Source organism: Leucoraja erinacea, chromosome 23 (genome assembly GCF_028641065.1).
Source record: "Leucoraja erinacea ecotype New England chromosome 23, Leri_hhj_1, whole genome shotgun sequence".
NCBI classification, from domain to species: Eukaryota; Metazoa; Chordata; class Chondrichthyes; order Rajiformes; family Rajidae; genus Leucoraja; species Leucoraja erinaceus.
Window position 1 is genome coordinate 5,315,117 of NC_073399.1, and position 18,662 is coordinate 5,333,778.

Genomic DNA, 18,662 nt, shown 5'->3' on the forward strand with positions numbered 1-18,662 from the left:
GTCTTCCCCTTAATACAAATCCTGAGGCAAACTAGACGTTAGCAGAAACATATTTTTGTGTCTGGCCAAAAACACATATTCACATTAATGCAATAATTGCACTCAATATTGATTTGCTTTCTGGATCTTTTCACAAAACACGAGGGGAATCTAATTAAATCATTATTAATCTTACTGATTCTACCCTATTTAAATTTAATCCAATCTGATCTACATTGTGCAAAATTGTTCAAAATTGTTTACGTTGGATTAAATTCAATTGAAATTAAAAATGTAGCTTGATACTTTAATTAATTCTGATCCACTGAGGTTTTACTCACATAGATGAGCTAACCTAACAAACTGCTTTATTGGCAGAGATTGAAAGATTTCAGGCTACAATCCTTTTCCTTGCAAGTTTAACATGTGCCCGTGTCTGTTTCTTATTAGCGTTTTTTCAGAACAGACAATAAAACCAATATGTAATGCCACAGATAATTACACAACCTAGTATTGGCTTTGGCATCTACATTCTTGTGGACTACATTATGGATCGGAATAACATGCCTAACGGTTTTTGGAATCTGTTAAATTTTAACAGCTATTAATATCATCAACCTTAAAATATTTATTATCACTGAAAAATATGTCACGTTATACAGATCAAATCTTTTGAATTATATTACCTGCACACATAGGTAACAAAATATTATAAATCACTGCAATCACTGGCAATGCAGAATAAACTTTTATGATGCAAATTGGTTCTCCATGATGTAAGCATTATACATGGAATGATGTGTGGCTTTGTGTAATGCTCTTATTACAAATGCAGTTAAAGTAATCCTATTATGTGCAGCTTTATAGAAGATAGAACAGTAATGCATTAGAACAGGCCCTGTGCCCCATATTGTCTATGCCAGCCATGATTCCAAGATAAACTAATCAATGTGATCCATATCCTTCCATTCCCTCCATATCCATGTTCCTATCTATAAGCCTCTTATCATCATCGACGGTCACTCGAAACGAGTATGACTGTCCTCTCCTCTCCATAGGGTCGTCTACTTGTGGGTCTGCAGATGTCTGTAGAGGCCGATCCGCGATCCACACACCTTGGCGCAACGTGGGCAGTGGAGACTGGCGGTGGTTGGTAGTTGTCGTGCCCCCTTCTCTCTCTCCTTACGGTGCTGTCACCTTGTCTCTGCCACACAGCGTAACTCCGTTTCATGATGCGCATGTACCATCATTGTACATGCTTCCACCACCACCACCACCTCCAGGCACCCACCACTCACTGTGTAAACAAAGTGCCCTGCACATCTCCTTTAATCTTGTCCACTCTGACCTTAAAGCTGTGCCCTCGAGTCTTTGATATTTCCACACTGGGTGAAATGTTTTGACTGTCTACCCTATCTATGGCACTCATCATTTTAAAACAATACAAATGTATCCAACCTCCCCTTATATCTAATACCCTCCAATCTAGGCAGCATTGTGATAAACCTCTTCTGTGTCTTCCCCAAAGCCTCCATATCCTCCCTGTAATGAGGCAATCAGAACTCCACACAATATTCCAAATACAACTTATCCGAAGTTTTATAGAGCTGCAAAATTACTTCCTGCCTCTTATACTCAATGTCTTTACCAATGAAGGCAAGCATACCATATATCTCCTTGCCACTTTTAAGGATCTATATACTTGGACCTCAAGATCCTCTGCACAACAATGCTGTGAAGGGTCTTGCCATTAATTGTACACCTTTCATTTGGCCACCCAAAGTGCAACACCTCATTTTAATTGTGACATCTCCTTCTGGTCTCCAGAACTACCTTGTTGTTAGTTAAAAGTTTGGGAACAGCTCCAAGTAAGAAATTACGGAGAATTATGGACACAGCCCAGACCATCAGACAAACCAACCTCCCTGCCATTGTCTTTATTACACCTCACGCTGCCTCCACAAGGCCTCCAGCATAACCAAGGACAAGTCTCACCCTGGTGACTCCCTCTTCTCCACCTCTCCCACCAGGCAAGAGGTACAGAAATGTGAAATCGCTTACTTTCGACTTTAGAGACACAGCGAGGAAGCAGACCCTTCGACTTACCGAGTCCGTGTCAACCAGCAATCACCCCGTACATTAGCGCTATCCGGCACACTGGGACAATTCACAATTTTAACCGAGGCCAATTAACCCTCAAACCTGTACCTCTCTGGAATGTTGAAGGAAACCAGAAATCCTGGAGAAAATCCACTTGGTCACAGGGAGCACGTACAAACTCCATATAGACAGCACCCGTAGTCAGGATCGAACCCGGGTCTTTGGCGCTAAGGCAGCAACTCGTACCGCGAATGAGACAGCAGCAATCGCCACCCTGGTCTCCTCCATTCCAATTCCATGAAGCTATTTCCACAACTGGATCTACAAACGACTGAAGTGGCCGAAACCTCAGTTCTTGCTGTTCATTGCACGTAATTAAACCAGCTCTTCCACCTTGGTTATGATCATTTGTTGTTAATAGTACTGCATCTTAGATTAGTTAGGAGATATATATCTTAAGAAACATTTTAGTTGCAGAATTAATCTACTTCCATCACACGCACCCACAGCGTAACATTCTTTTTAAATTTATAATTGCACTTGAAAAGCTACGTCATTCTCAGATAGTACTTTCTAAACAGGAATGCAAAATAAGGATATATATTGTGAATGAAAAAAAAATCATTTTCAGCAACTGATTTGAAAATTCTTATGGCATAGCCCATTGTAGCAAAAATGGGGAGCATGTTGGGGCGTGGCATAATTAAATTACATTTCAAGGACTAGGTTTGTTTTATCCCGTTTCTGTTCGAAAATGTCATTGATTTTACTGTGTTTCTCCTGGTGTACATTTCTACAAAAAAAAACAGTCATTACAGATATGACAACATTACTCACATTCTTCATGCTAACCATATTCCCACTCTTCTCTCACAGATTATCTCCCTCCCCTGGCTCAACTTCAGATCCTCATTGGCGCTTGTCCAGTGCCTACTGTGTGTTATTGAAATTCTTGGATTTCTATTGCACAGGTCATCGGAAAGCACAGCAATGCTAATGAAGAAAAATAAACAGGCTTCTCTCAGTTCTGTGTAAGAAGGAACTGCAGATGCAGGTTTAAACCGAAGATAGCTGGAGTAACCCAGAGGGACAGGCAGCATCTCTGGAGAGGAGGAATGGGTGACGTTTCGGGTCTATAAAAGAGGGATTTGACCCGAAAGTCACCCAACCCTTCTCTCCAGAGATGCTGCCTGTCCTGCTGAGTTACTCCAGCTTTTCGTGTCTATTTTCTCAGTTCTGATGTGGTACCTCCAGTCATGTTCATGGGTTTACGTTTTAAAGGATTTCTTTATGCAATCGTATAAACTAATTATCACTAAATACTATTTAAATATTATTCAATGATTCTTACTGAATGAAATAATAAGATGATTCTTACTCAATGGAATAATGAAACAGTGACAGTGCCCAAGAGGTACATAACTATCAAGGACACGGTTTCTTAAATGGCTCCAGCATTCAAAAATTAAAACTGTGTTTACATTAATGAAATCTTTTGGTCGAATGAAAAGCTAGTAAACTATGGCTTCACTCCACTAAAGCTGCTTTATCTGCTGAGTATTTCTACAGTTTTTTGTTTTGTCTCAGATTTACAACTTCTGCAAGTTAGTTGCTTTCTGGATATATATTTATTTCTATTAGAACCATAGCATAAATTCAGGATCTACTCAGTCAGACATTGTGTGTAGGAAGGAACTGCAGTTGCTGGTTTAAACCGAAGATAGACACAAAAAGCTGGAGTAACTCAGCGGGACAGGCAACATCTCTGGAGAGAAGGAATGGGTGACGATGATGCTGGCAGTCGCCGAAAAAAATCGCCAAATGGGACAGGCCCTTTTAGTGTGTGGGGATCACTGGTCAGTTGCAGACTCAGTGGACTGAAGGACCTGTTTCATCACTGTATCTCTAAACTAAACTAAACTAAACTAACCCTTTGCTATGCTGTTATTGGCATTAAATTGTCAATCTCAATCGCAGATCACAGAATCCAAGACAGTGTGTGAAACAGAACAATTTTACATTGGATAGAAATGTAAGAAATAATACCGGTCTTAGATTACATCATTTTGCAGAGCCTAAACAGCTGATATAAAAAATGCTAAGCAATTTGTGACATAATATTTCAGATCAGATTTAATTCTTGTTAACATTCAAATTGACCCTCGAGTGTGGTTTATTTCATATTGGCTTTCGTTCCATATTAGTAATTTTCACATTTATCATTGTCATGAGGTTCACATATTCATATGTTCTTTAAGAATAGGCCATAACAAATCTTTTATTCCTCGTCCAATTTCTAAACAATTGTTACCCCTTCAATTTCCTTGAAGACAGTGAGTCATATATTGAGTATCGTGCCTCAGCCAGCAGTCGCCTTATATTCTCAAAACAATTGAACATAGTTGAGTCTAGACGACGTGTTAGCATGCTGCACAAGGAAAGGGCCAATGAAGTGCACCCCAATCCCACCATTATACGGATTAATTCAACTCACAACAATCAATAATATGGAATTGGAAACCTCTCCCACAAACTCATGTAACACGTCCATCAGTCTTTACTAATCCCTTGGGATCAAACCTTAGCTTTTCTGGTTTGATATATTCAACCCTTGAGATATTCTTCTTGTTCCTAGCAGAGAGGGGGTGAGTAGGAGAACTGTCTTGCTGTATCCAGTTGTAGAGACTTTAGATGGAGTCAATTTTATCAAAATAGATTCTTACTATTTCCTTTCCATTTGCTGAGAGTTTACAGTGCTTAGGAAATAAATGAATGTATCTATCCATCTGTCTGTCTGTCTGTCTGTCTATCTGACTCTCTGTACGTCCATCCAACTGTCCATCCATCTATCTATCTCTCTATTTATCTCTCTATCTATCTCTCTATTTATCTCTCTATCTATCTCCCTATCTATCTCTCTATCTCTGTCTATCTCACATTTATTGTCATCTCATTCTGGCCTTTGTCAACCCATCTGCCAATCAGCCCCCTCCCCGTCACATGTATCCACCTATCACTCACCTAGCTTTGTCCTCCCACCTCTCTTCCAGCATTCTCCCCCCCCCCCCCCCCCCCCACCACCACCACCACCACATGTCTGAAGAAGGGTCCCAACCCAAAACGTCGGGTGCATGTTCTCTAGTGATGTTCTCAGACCCTCCAACTCCACCACTTTGTGTCCTATATGTTCTTAGAAGTTTAAAGAGATTTGGCACATTGCCAAATACTCCAACAAACCTCTACAGATGTACGACAAGGTGTATCCTGACTGCTTGTATTGCGGCCTGATGTGGTAATTCCAATGCACAGGACTGTAAAAGCTGCAGAGAGTGGTGGACTTACCCTGGTCCATCATGGGCTCACCATCCTCACCATCAACAGTACCTACATGAGACACAAACTCTCACAGGTGGTATTTATCATTAAAGCGAAGCCCTCGTCTCGCTGCTACCATCGGGCAAGACTTTGGAATCTGAAGAAGGGTCTCGACCCGAAACATTACCCATCCCTTCTCTCCAGGGATGCTGCCTGTCCCATTGAGTTACTCCAGCTCTTAGTGCCTATCTTTGGACTCCTGAGGTTGCATGTGCCAGGTTCAGGAACAGCTACTTTTCCATAACTATCTGAATGTTAAACTGCACAACCCTAATCTTACCTTGACAACCAAACAGCACATCCCACCTCTTGCACTAGCTTGGACTTGTTTTCTTCTCGTTGTCTTGCACTAATGTCTTGTTTTTGCACACTTTCCTTTTTTTTTCATATGCAGAAATGCAGGTGCCATTTATGCCTCATTCATGTTTGTGTGTGTGTCTGAGTCTGTGTGCCTATGATCCTGCTATAAGCAGGACTTGGGTCTGTTGTGTATGTACCTCACAGTACTTGTGCATATGATAGTAAACCCTGAGTTTTATCAACAAGCTGAAAAGGAGGCAGGATTTACATTGAGAGCCCACCCCTTTCTCCCAGCTGTATAAATGACTGTGTCTCCGAGTTCGCTGGAGTGAGGCACAAAGTCTTTGCAAGTTGAGGGACAAGTTCTTTATGAATCTTGGTTGTTTGTTCCATTTGAAAGTGGAGACTGCTCACGGCTGCCACAGAGCTGGCTTATCCAAGAGGTGATTTTCACAAGGGTTTTTCGCTGTCGGTCTAATTTCAGCGGTGACTCTGTTGCAAGACGGCAGGTGCCGGCCGCTGAGCAACCTGGCGCAGCATTGAAATAGACCGCAGCTGGGCTCCAACCTACGTCTAAAATGCCAACCTGTCATCAGTCCGGCAGTTTTACACCTAAATGACAGCCCGCTTTGCACGTTGACCCAGAGCCAAGCATTGATTTCCCACAGGCACGGAGTGTATTGCGGAGCTGGCGTTTAAGTTAAGACAAGAACTCAAATCCTCCCCCTACCCACACCCTGCAGTTTGTAATGTCAAACTGCGCTGTTGACAGTGCGCTGATAATCCGCGGACCTCGTTTAATGTACTGCAGCCAGGGTGGAAACGGAGGTGTAAAAGCCTGAGCGAAACACGTCGACCCCCCACCCCCCACCCCCTCCCCACCTTCCAGGGGTTGTTATTCCACGTTTCGTTATCAAATCGCGCCCCTGAGATGGATTGGGTTAGTTATAACTCCACCATCAGTACCCCTACATATGGGTCACTGTGGGAAACTTAGGTTTCAATCATAAAGCCCGTGTATGCGTGGCCAGCGCTATTTATTACACATGTGGAGTGCTACACTGTATTGTGTGCATACACGTTATGTATATTTAATCTTAGCTGTGAGCTCAGAGGTTGCTTGCTGCCTCTATCATGCGCGCAATTCCGAAAACAAAAGCTTTGCTCCAGCAATCAACATCTGGTTTATGAATCTTTCTTACAATATTTCATATGTTTTGTCACCCTGTACCCCGGGGGCTTGAACCTCGCGTCTTGTCCCACAGCCCGCAGGGGACGGGGCAAGGCGTGAATGAATAGTCGCTGGTGGGCGAATCTGGCAGAGTCTGTCGCCTCTATGTACCTTCCTTCAGTGAGAAGGAGCCCGGGACACAGCCTGCTTGTTGCCTTCCCCATGAATCCGTCCCAACACTCCAGCTTCCAGGACTCCGCTGGCCAAACACAATGCCACCTTCTTGGATCTCGGCGAGAAGGAAGTGCAGATATTGCTTTACACCGAAGATAGACACAAAACGCTGGAGTAACTCAGCGGGACAGGCAGCGTCTCTGGAGAGAAGGAATGGGTGACGTTTCGGGTCGAGACCCTTATGTTTGGTTTATAACTTAATCGAAAGCGCCAAGGTGGTTTCTATAAAACCTGCACTTCCAAACTCTAAAATATAACAGAAAATGCTGGAAAGACTCAAATGGGACAGGCAGAATCTGTGGAAAGAACAGCAATTAATGTGTTAAAGAAGGAACTGCAGATGCTGGAAAATCGAAGGTACACAAAAATGCTGGAGAAACTCAGCGGGTGCAGCAGCATCTATGGAGCGAAGGAAATAGGCAACGGAACGTTGCCTATTTCCTTCGCTCCATAGATGCTGCTGCACCCACTGAGTTTCTCCAGCATTTTTGTGTACCAGCAGAGTTAATATGACAGCGTAGCCTTCGGCCCAACTCAAGTCAAGTCAAGTTTATTTGTCACATACACATACGAGATGTGCAGTGCTGCACATAGCTCGGCTATGATCTCTCTCTCTCTCTCTCTCCCTGCCTTTACCCATATCCATCTAAACATATTCTACCCGTGTACCTGTCCTCGTGTGTTCAAGACAGTCCGCTATATGCAGTTTCCAGCGCTCTTCGTTGTTATTGCATGTTTAAAGAGTAAATAATCCTGCGTTTTATTTAATTTGCTTTTTTTTTTAATATATATATCTGTTGTGGAAATGTTCCCTTTTGCGGTGCATCGATGGTTAAGTCAGTGAGTCAGTATCCGCCCGTTCTTTTATCGCGTCTAGTTTCACAATGGGAGCCCGTCGATGTGCAGCGCGAAGTGAAGCCACAAGCTCGCTGCGAATCATTCAGCGCTCACAGCTCCGGGCAAGACCTGGGACACGGGGGTTGGATGGATGGATGGATGGGGGTGGGAGTTGCCGGCTGACTCTCTCTAAAGCTGTGACAACTGCTGCGAAGCTTTGGAATCAACTGTGCGAGACTGTCCGGAACCACAGGCAGCACCCACCTCCCCTCTTTCACTTGACAAGCTGCCACGAGCATTATCTAGGATCAGATATCAGCAGCTCCAAGAGTCTTGAACTGATAGTCCCCGGCGCTCGGAGTCAAGAACGCCTTGGGTTGCGGTGACGATGTTGATCCCCGCTGCGGTAGGAGGGTCCCGGCCGCTTACACTGTAATCAGTTGCTGCCTGCGAGTCAGGGGGTGGGGGCTGGATGGGACCAAAAACCTTCAACAAGTCTTTCGCTGCACACAGCTACCCCTGCTGTCTAAGAGTGCAGAAATAAGTCGTGTATGAGAGAGAGAGTGAGAGAGAGAGAGAGAGGAGAGAGAGAGAAAGGAGAGTTGGACGATTTCTTACTTCTCACTTGCGGCTCCCACTTGTCTTTGGTTTATCTGAGCCAATTTATGATCTGAACATTTGAGGACAGCTTGGTTTTGGCCGATTTCACTGGAATTGTCTGTTGCGTCTTAACTAACAACATGACACTTTTGGGCTCAGAACATTCTCTGCTGATCCGAAGCAAGTTCAGATCAGGTAAGAGCGGAATATAGCTTGATGTGTTACCAACATTTCATGCAATTAATTTAAAGGGGGGGCAGACGTCACGTTGAAACAGTTTTAACTTTAGCACGGCGTATAAATGAACACGTTATGTGCGGGTTTATATAGTCTGTATCATTCAGTCTGATGTTTCTGAGTTGTATTTTGGATCCATTTCTTTCCCAGCAAACCTGGGGCAGAAATATTTTTTTCTGTTTATTGGTCTCATCTGATTGTATCTGGGGGGAAATGCAGGACATCAGTTTCAGAGTGCAACCTGCAGAGGAATTAAAATTCAACTTGTTGCTGCCAGTTTGCTTCCAGTTCTATGACGGAGTGCTAGCCAGGTATGGACCTTTCCATTGTGTATAGTAGGTGGGTGGACTAGAGTGTTTTGAGAGTTATTAGTTTGTCAAATTTTCTGTAAGAATACATTTAATTATCTGTTCTCCTAAGTGAGCTATAACAATGAGTCAATCATGCATTCCATGTCCAAAATAGAGAATCAAACATTCAGCTATTTTGTTTAAGAAGGAACTGCAGATGCTGGAAAATCGAAGGTACACAAAAATGCTGGAGAAACTCAGAGGGTGCAGCAGCATCTATGGAGCGAAGGAAATAGGCAACGTTTCGGGCCGAAACCCTTGGGTTTCGGCCCGAAACGTTGCCTATTTCCTTCGCTCCATAGATGCTGCTGTACCCTCTGAGTTTCTCCAGCATTTTTGTGTACCAGCTATTTTGTTTTGTCATTATTGGAGTTTGTGAGGTGGATATAGAATCTTTGATATATTTACAGTCACTTTCTCTGGCTGTGCATGTTGACATGACAGAAGTAGACCAGAATAAAACATGCATTATTATTGTGAAGTTGAAGCCAATTGACCACTGTTGAGAACGAGAGGAAAACCATCACCTTTGCTTCAGACTGGCATTCACCTAGTATACTTTTACCAATCTGCCCACCCCAGTGCTGGCTTTCCTTTGGCAATGAGCATAAAAATGCTGGAGTAACCCAGCGGGACAGGCAGCATCTCTGGAGAGAAAGAATGGTCAACGTTTCAGGTCGAGACCCTTCTTCTAAGCATACAAATGGATGTGTGAATCCCAAGGAACAACTTTGGGCTTTAATCTACATACAATTACTTTCAGATAAATTAGTTTTATACATTTGGCGTAAAATTAAGTGGTTACAAATGATTTTTTTTTTAACATTGAAATGCATTTGTGTTTTGCTGACATCATAGGCATTAAAAAACTGTCAAATATGCAATTAGGTTATCATTATTATTTTTTTAAATTATGAGATCTATTCAACTATATTAATTTTGCTGTTTTTTGCATTTTCCTCTCCCACTGCTAAAATACCTTAATTATTGTGTTTGATTGCTGACATGTCTTTGAATTGATACCACCAGCATTTATGTATGAATGTATTGAAATTGTAAGACTGGAGCTCCTCAACATTATGACAACACTGCCACCTTCCTGAAAAATTAAACAATTAAACCCGGCATTGCATTTCATTCATGTTTCTCCTTTCAGCTAGGATGCCCCGATTTGTTGCTACTTCTGAGTACCTGGACTCTTGATTGTATTTTTCCATCTTATTGTTTTAAAATTATAAAGAGAAACCAACTCTCATCGTTACATCCCGATAGTGAGGAGGATACATGGATATCTCAAAATGAGCTATATATTTCCATTCAGTGAAAGTTCATACACCAAAAAACAGCCATCCAATTTCCCTTTAGATCCAGTTGTAACAAGCATTGATTTTGAGAAATGCACTGCTTTTGAATATTTGACTGCAAGTTTCCCGTATTTTCATCGATATTGCGGAGTGCTAATAGCAGCAAATGGTAACAACAACCAATGCACCAAAACATTACAATTAAAGAATTACAACAGGTGGATTAGAGTCTTCATTCTTTTGGCATTGATCCATCAAATAGGAAAAACTAATCACTTTATTTTTTTTAAGAAAACATGTTCCGTCGACTTGATTTGTTCTTAATGGTGTATTACTGTGATCTGAGCTGTAGAGGTTGGAATCAGTGCACTGATTGATGCATTGTCATAGGTAAGGTTTTGTGCAGCTCATGTCCTTTAGTTATTTACATGAATGATAGACCACACTAGACAATAGATCAATTATTGCCTCTTCACCACTGTCTTGGCGGAATTCTTTCTTGAATATTAATTGATCTATAATTCATTAATTATTTGATTGATTGAATTTGTCTCAAACCTGTGTCATTTTAATGAACATGTCGGCAGTTCAGTGCCATTTTAACCAAGTTCCTGCAGTATATGTCAGTTGAATTCTGACATTATGGTTGAAATAGAGAAGGTATTATTTAAAAGTGTAGTATGAGATCAATAAATTTGGACCAGATCATACATGTAAGTATTTTTTACCCAATTGTCTACCTATTTACTGCGCTTGAGAGTTGCACTATCTTTGAAATGACATTGGATGACTAAAGACTATTGAGGTACATTCATTAAATATTGAGTAGGTGATCCTTAAAACATTTTAAAGATGAGATTTTTTGCGAACTTCCACAATATATGTATTGGAACTGAAATAATAATTTAAAAAAGTATATTGTAAGAAATATAAAATGTTTTTCATCTGATAAAATCAATTTGGTTTAATGACTTTTATTGGAACATCAGTTTAGCAATGTTTCAGTAGTCTCACCAGCCAACTTTAAGGCAGCGATAGATAGATTCTTAATTAGTACGGGTATCAGGGGTTATGGAGAGAAGGCAGGAGAATGGGGTTGGGAGGGAGAGATAGATCAGCCTTGATTGAATGGCAGAGTAGACTTGATGGGCCAAATGGACTAATTCTGCTCCTATCACTTATGACCTTATGAACGTGTGCACATAATTCTCCCTGTAATAGCCACGGATATGCTGCTGGTATTGACATCAGATGAGGGATAAATAGTTGTTTGGACTTCAGGGAAAACTCTTTTCACCTCTTCCACCTTTCCTACAGTATGATGTCTTTTTCCCCTCATCCTAAATTTAACGTCGCACCTGAAATTCTACACTTTTGATATTTCAATCCTCCCCAATTATGTCACTGGGAGTATCTGGATTTTGTGCTGAAGTGTTTGGAGCAAATCTGTGCCCTTGGCCTCCAACCAGAGTGCCAAGAACAGTAGAGAATATTCCCAATTGAAAAATGGCCAGACCCTGACATTGCTTAATACCTGAAAGATTCCAACATATTAGTTGGACTGAGCAGCACCCTGAATCATGGCAAGAATCAGCTGGTTGCCATGTAGACTTCCGTGAATATGCATTTCCTGTGGTCAAAGCCAAATCGTTGAATTCCTAACACACTACAACTGTCTCGGGCTGTCAGCTGAGGAATGCAAGCGAGAAGTTCAGGCAGGTATGAACAAAATGGGAAAGTGAAGAGGGGAAAAAGAAAGCTGATAATAAAGACAAGTAACTTGGAGTGGAATGGTGGGGACAGAGCTGGTTTGATGAGGATCACATCATTCTGCATCATGCTGTATGACACCTGCACTACACTCCAACTTGGTGCCAATGTAGTTGTGGATAAAGTAATCGTAGCCACAGTTATATACACAGTGTATCGCATTAATAAACACTGTAAGATGTTGTCATTTTTTTAAAATGCAGTAGTGACTCACTGGAAGAGTTTGAAAGATAACAATGAGAGTGAGCGGTAACAGCAAGATCTGTTGGCAGCTGCTTGGGTTTAATTAAACAGCCACGCCTGGAGTCCTCTCAAATGTTTCCAAATCCCAACCATCTGTTGAGATGCGGAATACCTTTCTTTTAAAAATAAATGTTGAAATGCTAATGGTCCAACATACAATCCGTCTCCACAAAGCTCAAGTTTAATTTTACTTGCCTTCTCCCTGTTACAATGAATGACTATAATAAAAATCACTCATTATTTGATTTGAAGTGAGGGGGGGAATATTTGAAATGCACTATTGCCACTGTGTTTTTTTTTCTTCAAATGCTTCAGCATTTAAACATGGCCCTCATGTTTTGTGTGCAATTGCTGTTGATGAAAGGACGTCTGATGTCTTGTGCCAGCCACAGAGTCAGTGTAGGATTTACGCTCTAGTTGCAATAGTGAATGCCTCATGTGAAGTTTACACTTGCGGAGTAAGTGCAAGTTTTTATATTATGATGATCTATGGAATCGTAGAGCCCCTTCATTTTACCCCCAGCGCGTCACGAACTGCTGTCATGCCAATTACTTTCACAAGCTAAATCCAAAATAAAACACTCTCTCCTGAGAGAAACTGCCTTGGTAATGTGACTAAGCATCCAATTTAGGAAAACACCTCGACTATGTGGCTAGCTCAGTGTTTCCACTGATACACTTTTATGCTGTAATAGCCTCTCATTGTTCATTTTGTATTTCCATAAATCTTTCACAGTCGAGTCGTACAGTCAAACAGCACAGAAACAGACCATTCGGTCCAATTTGTGCATGCCGAATAAGATGCCCCATCTAAGCTAGTGCCATTTATCCATGGTTACACAAAAAAGCTGGAGAAACTCAGCGGGTGCAGCAGCATCTATGGAGCGAAGGAAATAGGCAACGTTTCGGGCCGAAACCCTTCTTCAGACGAAACGTTCAGACGAAACCCTTCTTCAGACCCGAAACGTTGCCTATTTCCTTCGCTCCATAGATGCTGCTGCACCCGCTGAGTTTCTCCAGCTTTTTTGTGTAACCTTTGATTCTCCAGCATCTGCAGTTCCTTCTTAAACGCCATTTATCCATGTTTGACCCATACCCCTCCAAACCGTTGCTATCCATCGACCTGCCCAAATATCTGTTAAATGGACAGTAGGATGTACAATACGTATGCAATAAGAATAATAGTTCCTTTAACTCACCAGTCCAGGTCTAGTATTCAATTACATTATAGTTGATATATTCATTAACTACACCAACCCAATTACGTTCTATACATATAATTACAAGGAAAAATCTAACAGTTGTGATCGGGAAATCTTTAATCATCCCAACATCTAAAATCTTTATTTCAAAGCTCTATGACATTTAGTTCAGTTATATTAAGATAATTTAATCACTAACTTTATTTTCGGTTGAAGAGTTCCTCTGTATCTCTCCACTTAATGTTTGATTATAAGAAATAGGAAAATATAATGGCTGGTGAGCCCCTTCAAACCAGTGGTGTTATTCAGTGAGATCAGGGGTGATCTAATCTTTGGCATTTAATCTGGTTTCCTGCCAAATCTTCTGTCATCTATTTAATTTTCAATAGCCCAAATAGAAGCCCATGAACATGTTTATGTCTAAGCATCTCAAAGTTGAATATATTTAATGATTCAGCATCCCCCATCTCCATCTTTCTATACGAGTTACTTCCAAAGACATAAACTCTGGAGAGAATCTTGAGAATTTGACCCTTCATCCTGGAGTTATGCCCCTGAATCCCCCTCTCATCCCCACTAGGGAATCTTTTTTCATCGCATCTGTCCTATCAACCCCCCCCTCAGATTCTTTTATGTTTCATTCTAATCTATGATATGCGATGTCAGTACAGGTATACCTCAATTTATGAATTGAAGAACTCAATTAATGCCTGAAGAAGGGTCTCGACCTGAGACGTCACCCATTCCTTCCCTCCAGAGATGCTGCCTGTCCCGCTGAGCTACTCCAGCTTTTTGTGTCTATCTTTGGTATAAACCAGCTTCTGCAGTTCCTTCCTACACATACTAAATTTATGAACATTTGTTTTGCAATTTGTTGGTGTAACACGATTGTTTCTTTGGTATATGTGACTCCTCTGTGCAAACGTAATTTTCATTAAAATGAAAAGCGTGCTACCCCCTCCCCGTAATAATACACTGTGGTGAAATGCTTATTGTGTAATGTGCTTAGCTTTTTCAATTTAAGATATTTCACTGAACATTTTTCAAGAGTGCAGCACTTTGAAGAATCAAGGAATGGCATTCATTCCATTCATATCTGCTGAACCCCAAGTCTAGAGATGAGAAGGAGGAGGAGAAGATAACACAGCTGTCCTGAAGCTGCTTACACACACCTTGCCTTTAGAGCGTCACCGGTTAGGCATTTAAAAATGGAAACCAACCTTATAAATAGTGGAATGGAAATATCAAGATACATTTTTAGCTAAATGAGTATATTTAAATCCAGACAGTTGACTGTTTAGAGAATCAAGACTGAGTTTAATAGGTTTTAACCACAACTGTTATTGCTCATATAAATCTCAACAAAGATATTAGGGGAATAAGAATTTGGCCTTTACCCTGGCTAGCAAAACCAGCATAGCTGAATTATGCTCAATTACTTCAAAAAGAAGCTTTGTTCATAAAAAATATAATAGGCACATTTGCACAGAGCAGGAATGTTCTTTTAAAAACTTAAACATGTCTAGGGATTTGCCTTGGTGGGCAGAAAGATGAGCATTACATCAAATAATATCGGTGCTTGTTATGGAACTAAATATTAATGAGGCCATCCTCGTTGACTTGGTAAAGCTCTTTTCTAAAGTGTTTCTTTTTTGGCGAATATCTGTTGCAATATTAACAGTAAACTCACACCAGTGACAACGGCAGCAGTCTGTAATCTGTGGACTCTTCAGCTGGGTGAGCAAGTCACTCTGTTTTACCCGGCATGCAACTGTTGAGCAGATATATTCACAGCCGCCGACAACTGGTGGAACTATATTTATCAGCTTAATTTGATCAGTTGTGCATTAATCATCTGGCCGGATTGTAGTGAATGATTGAAATGCTTCAGCACTTCACCATCTAGTATATCCAGCAGTCTTCCTTCAATTGAGTTTTTTAAATGTTGTTCTCCAACGCTTGGACATGCATCATTCAGCCTTTTGGTTTAAAATACAGCCGGTGCTTGCGAGCAAGTATTTGATACAGGTTTCAACACGCATGCAGCAAGCTTTATTTACAGGATCGAGGCACTGGAGGGTGTGCTGGGAGTTAACTCCTTGGTGTTTCCCTGCCCATTCATTTTGAACTCCGAAGGAAACGTTCGGAAGTATGGGGACAGTCGGCGGGACGTAAGCTCGCCGACAACATGGCTGCTGTCAAATGCTCAGGGCTCTTTGATCCTGTCAGGAATTAAGCATGGTTGATGTTACAGAAAAGCAAGACAACCTGTCGGGGGTCTTGCCTTACATCGTACACGGAGACCAGGATGGCAGCTGTCACTTTCACTCTTATATCATCTCACAGAAACTCAAAGGAGGTTTGAATATATTATTACTTTATTTTTTTTTTAAACATAAATTCCTGTCTTTTAAACTCAAACTGACTTTTGTGGACTTTGCAAATTGTCGTTAGACTGTCGAATATAAAATATACAGTTTAGTCACTAATCTCCAATCCAATCATGGCTGCTATTATTGGGTGTAGTTTAGTTGGTAACTGGACTTATTATTCCTTTGAACCACTGTCTACGTCTGCGCAATGAAAATTCACCTATCCTCAAAGTCATAACAAATTCTGCACGCAGAGGACACTATACCAATGGGGAAGTGGCTCTGCACTGTTTAATTCACACACCTATTTGTATCAGCATTTAGTGCCTGGTGGTAATACAGTTAAATGCCAAAAGGGAGGAGAATAAATACTGAACATGTTTTTAAGGGTGTTTAAGATTGTTTTACAGATGCTGCTCAGCATAAGCAGGAATTTTCCTTGTGTCACTGTTTGATTCCTCGGTTCCTGTGTTTTTTCTGTCTGATTTGCATTATGTGCTGAGACCACACACTACTGAGATTCTGTTTAAATGATGTGTTCATAACACTGCATCCTGTTTTGAATTAGATATTTGTGAGTGTGTACTTTTTGTTTGTCTTCAAATGAGAGCAAATTCCTACAGGTTTGTGTGCAGCTGTTGTCTACACTAATGGTTCATTTAATATTTTAAATGTTTATTTTCTGGGTGAGATTTACGCATTAGAATAATCATGGAGAATATTGTAACTGATGCTCCGCAGTTTAGTTTATTATAATGTTTATAAAGTTGTAATGGATTGGTAAATGTAACATTTGAACATGATCTGCAGTTTGACTGTTTTGTAAGTTCCATTCAATGCCACCAGAGGGAGAATCACTCGAATGCAAAGACATGGACTCTCAGTGAAAGGAAAAAGCATACAACTGTTTTGTGTCATATTGAATGGCGGTGCTGGCTCGAAGGGCCGAATGGCCTACTCCTGCACCTATTGTCTAGTGTATTGTATCTTATCACATCCCCTGTTAGCCCGAAAGATCTTTACACAGGAAAGTTATTTTGAAGTATGGCCACTTTTGTTATGGCTGCCAAACCCAGGAACCATTTCCTCATTAAATGTTCCCGCAAAGAGCACTGAGATGAGTGATACTATAGGTTGAGGGAGAAATCTTGGCTAAGATATCAGAAGTGTTCCCTTTTATTCAATAAAGAGTGGTCTGGGATCGAGAAATCCATTGCTCTATAATTGTTCTGTAATTCTTAGGCAATGTTGCAATTTAATGTTTCATCCAAAAGACTAATTCAGCACTCCATGATCATGCTAGTTATGTTTTAACATATTGATGCAACAGAACATTTTTCATTATCCTAAAAATCGAATTACCTAGTCAACTTTACAGATTTTGTGTGTTTGCCAACGTGTATTTTGTAGAATAGGTGAAACTGCAATATCAAACGTAAAACATGCAGCTGCATTCCTAAACCACAGAAATATCCAGACCCCAAGAAGCCCTTTGATGAATAAACGCAGCTGCACAGAAAATGCTTACTGTAGTTTTTACTAATGTTCAAATTGACTGGCAGGCAATAAATTTCAACCATGACGCATCCTTTAAGTACAGACATTACTGTACCTTTCTGACCAAGAGGACGGTGTTTAGATCAGCACCAGTAATAATTATACAAACAAAGAACTGGAGATGCTGGTTAATATGCCAATGGACACAAAGTGCTGGAGTAACTCAGTGGACCAGGCAGCATCTCTGCAGAACATGAATAGGTGACATTTCGGGCCAAGACCCTTCAGACTCTGAAGAAGCTTCTCGAGCTAGTTACTCCAGCACTTGTCTCCTTTCCAGTAATAATTGTGCTATGTTTATGCTTCCAAAAGGCCAATTAAATAATTATTGAACATTCCCATCCATTTATTAAGGGATACGAATATCAGGTGTTTAACATTTTATTTAAAAGTCCAAGTCTTGATACCAGTGTCAAATCATAAATAAAATGACATCAAATGGCATCAGGCAACATAAGAGCATTATTACTCAGCACATTGATGGTGAGAGATCAGATGGAGCTAATAACTGGTTTGCTACATTTCAAACCCACTTCCTGTTAGCCAATTACTGTACTCTGGCTACTGGTCTAAGGCAATAAAATGGAGACGCAAAACTCTGTGGATGTTGGAATCGGGAGCAAAAAACAAACAAACCTATAGATTAACTCAAGGGTCCTGGGGGGCGGGGGGGGCCTCATGTTGTTGACCTCTCCGTGGTGTGCCTTGTCATCTGACCTCAGTCAGGCCAACGACAACAAACAGAGACAGCAGCAGTGCCGCAGCTTGCCGCCACCCCGGAGCCTGTGCCCTTTTTAGGGCGGGCATCTACGGACGTCGAACCGGATGGCATCACCCTGCTGCAGACTTCTGCTGCCTCAAATGCAAGAATTGATCCTTGGTCCGGCAGCATCTGTTGAAGAAAAATGGACAATGAACATTTTGGGTCATGTTCTTATGAATCTGAGGAAGGGTACCTTTCTAAACCAGCATCTGCAGTTCTTTGTATCTATTGTCTGTTCTTTTATTTGTTGTAGCAATCCATATTGTCG

The 18,662-nt window shown here is 41.1% G+C and overlaps 1 protein-coding gene across 8 annotated transcripts in view; it reads left to right on the top strand.

Moving 5' to 3' along the window:
- myocd (myocardin) overlaps positions 1-18,662 on the top strand; it is a 438,360-nt gene that overhangs the window by 344,941 nt on the left and 74,757 nt on the right. Inside the window, exon 1 of one of the 8 annotated variants that reach the window (XM_055653696.1) lies at positions 8,165-8,791. The exons of 2 other annotated variants lie outside the window; for them this stretch is intronic. Coding sequence is in view for 5 of the 6 variants with exons in the window: in XM_055653694.1 (XP_055509669.1) it covers positions 15,941-16,061 (121 nt within the window). In the remaining variant the exon portion in view is untranslated. Of the gene's footprint in view, positions 1-8,164; positions 8,792-15,459; positions 16,062-18,662 lie in introns of those variants that run through there. 5 more of the 8 variants (XM_055653691.1, XM_055653694.1, XM_055653689.1 and 2 more) reach the window with 5 other exon arrangements.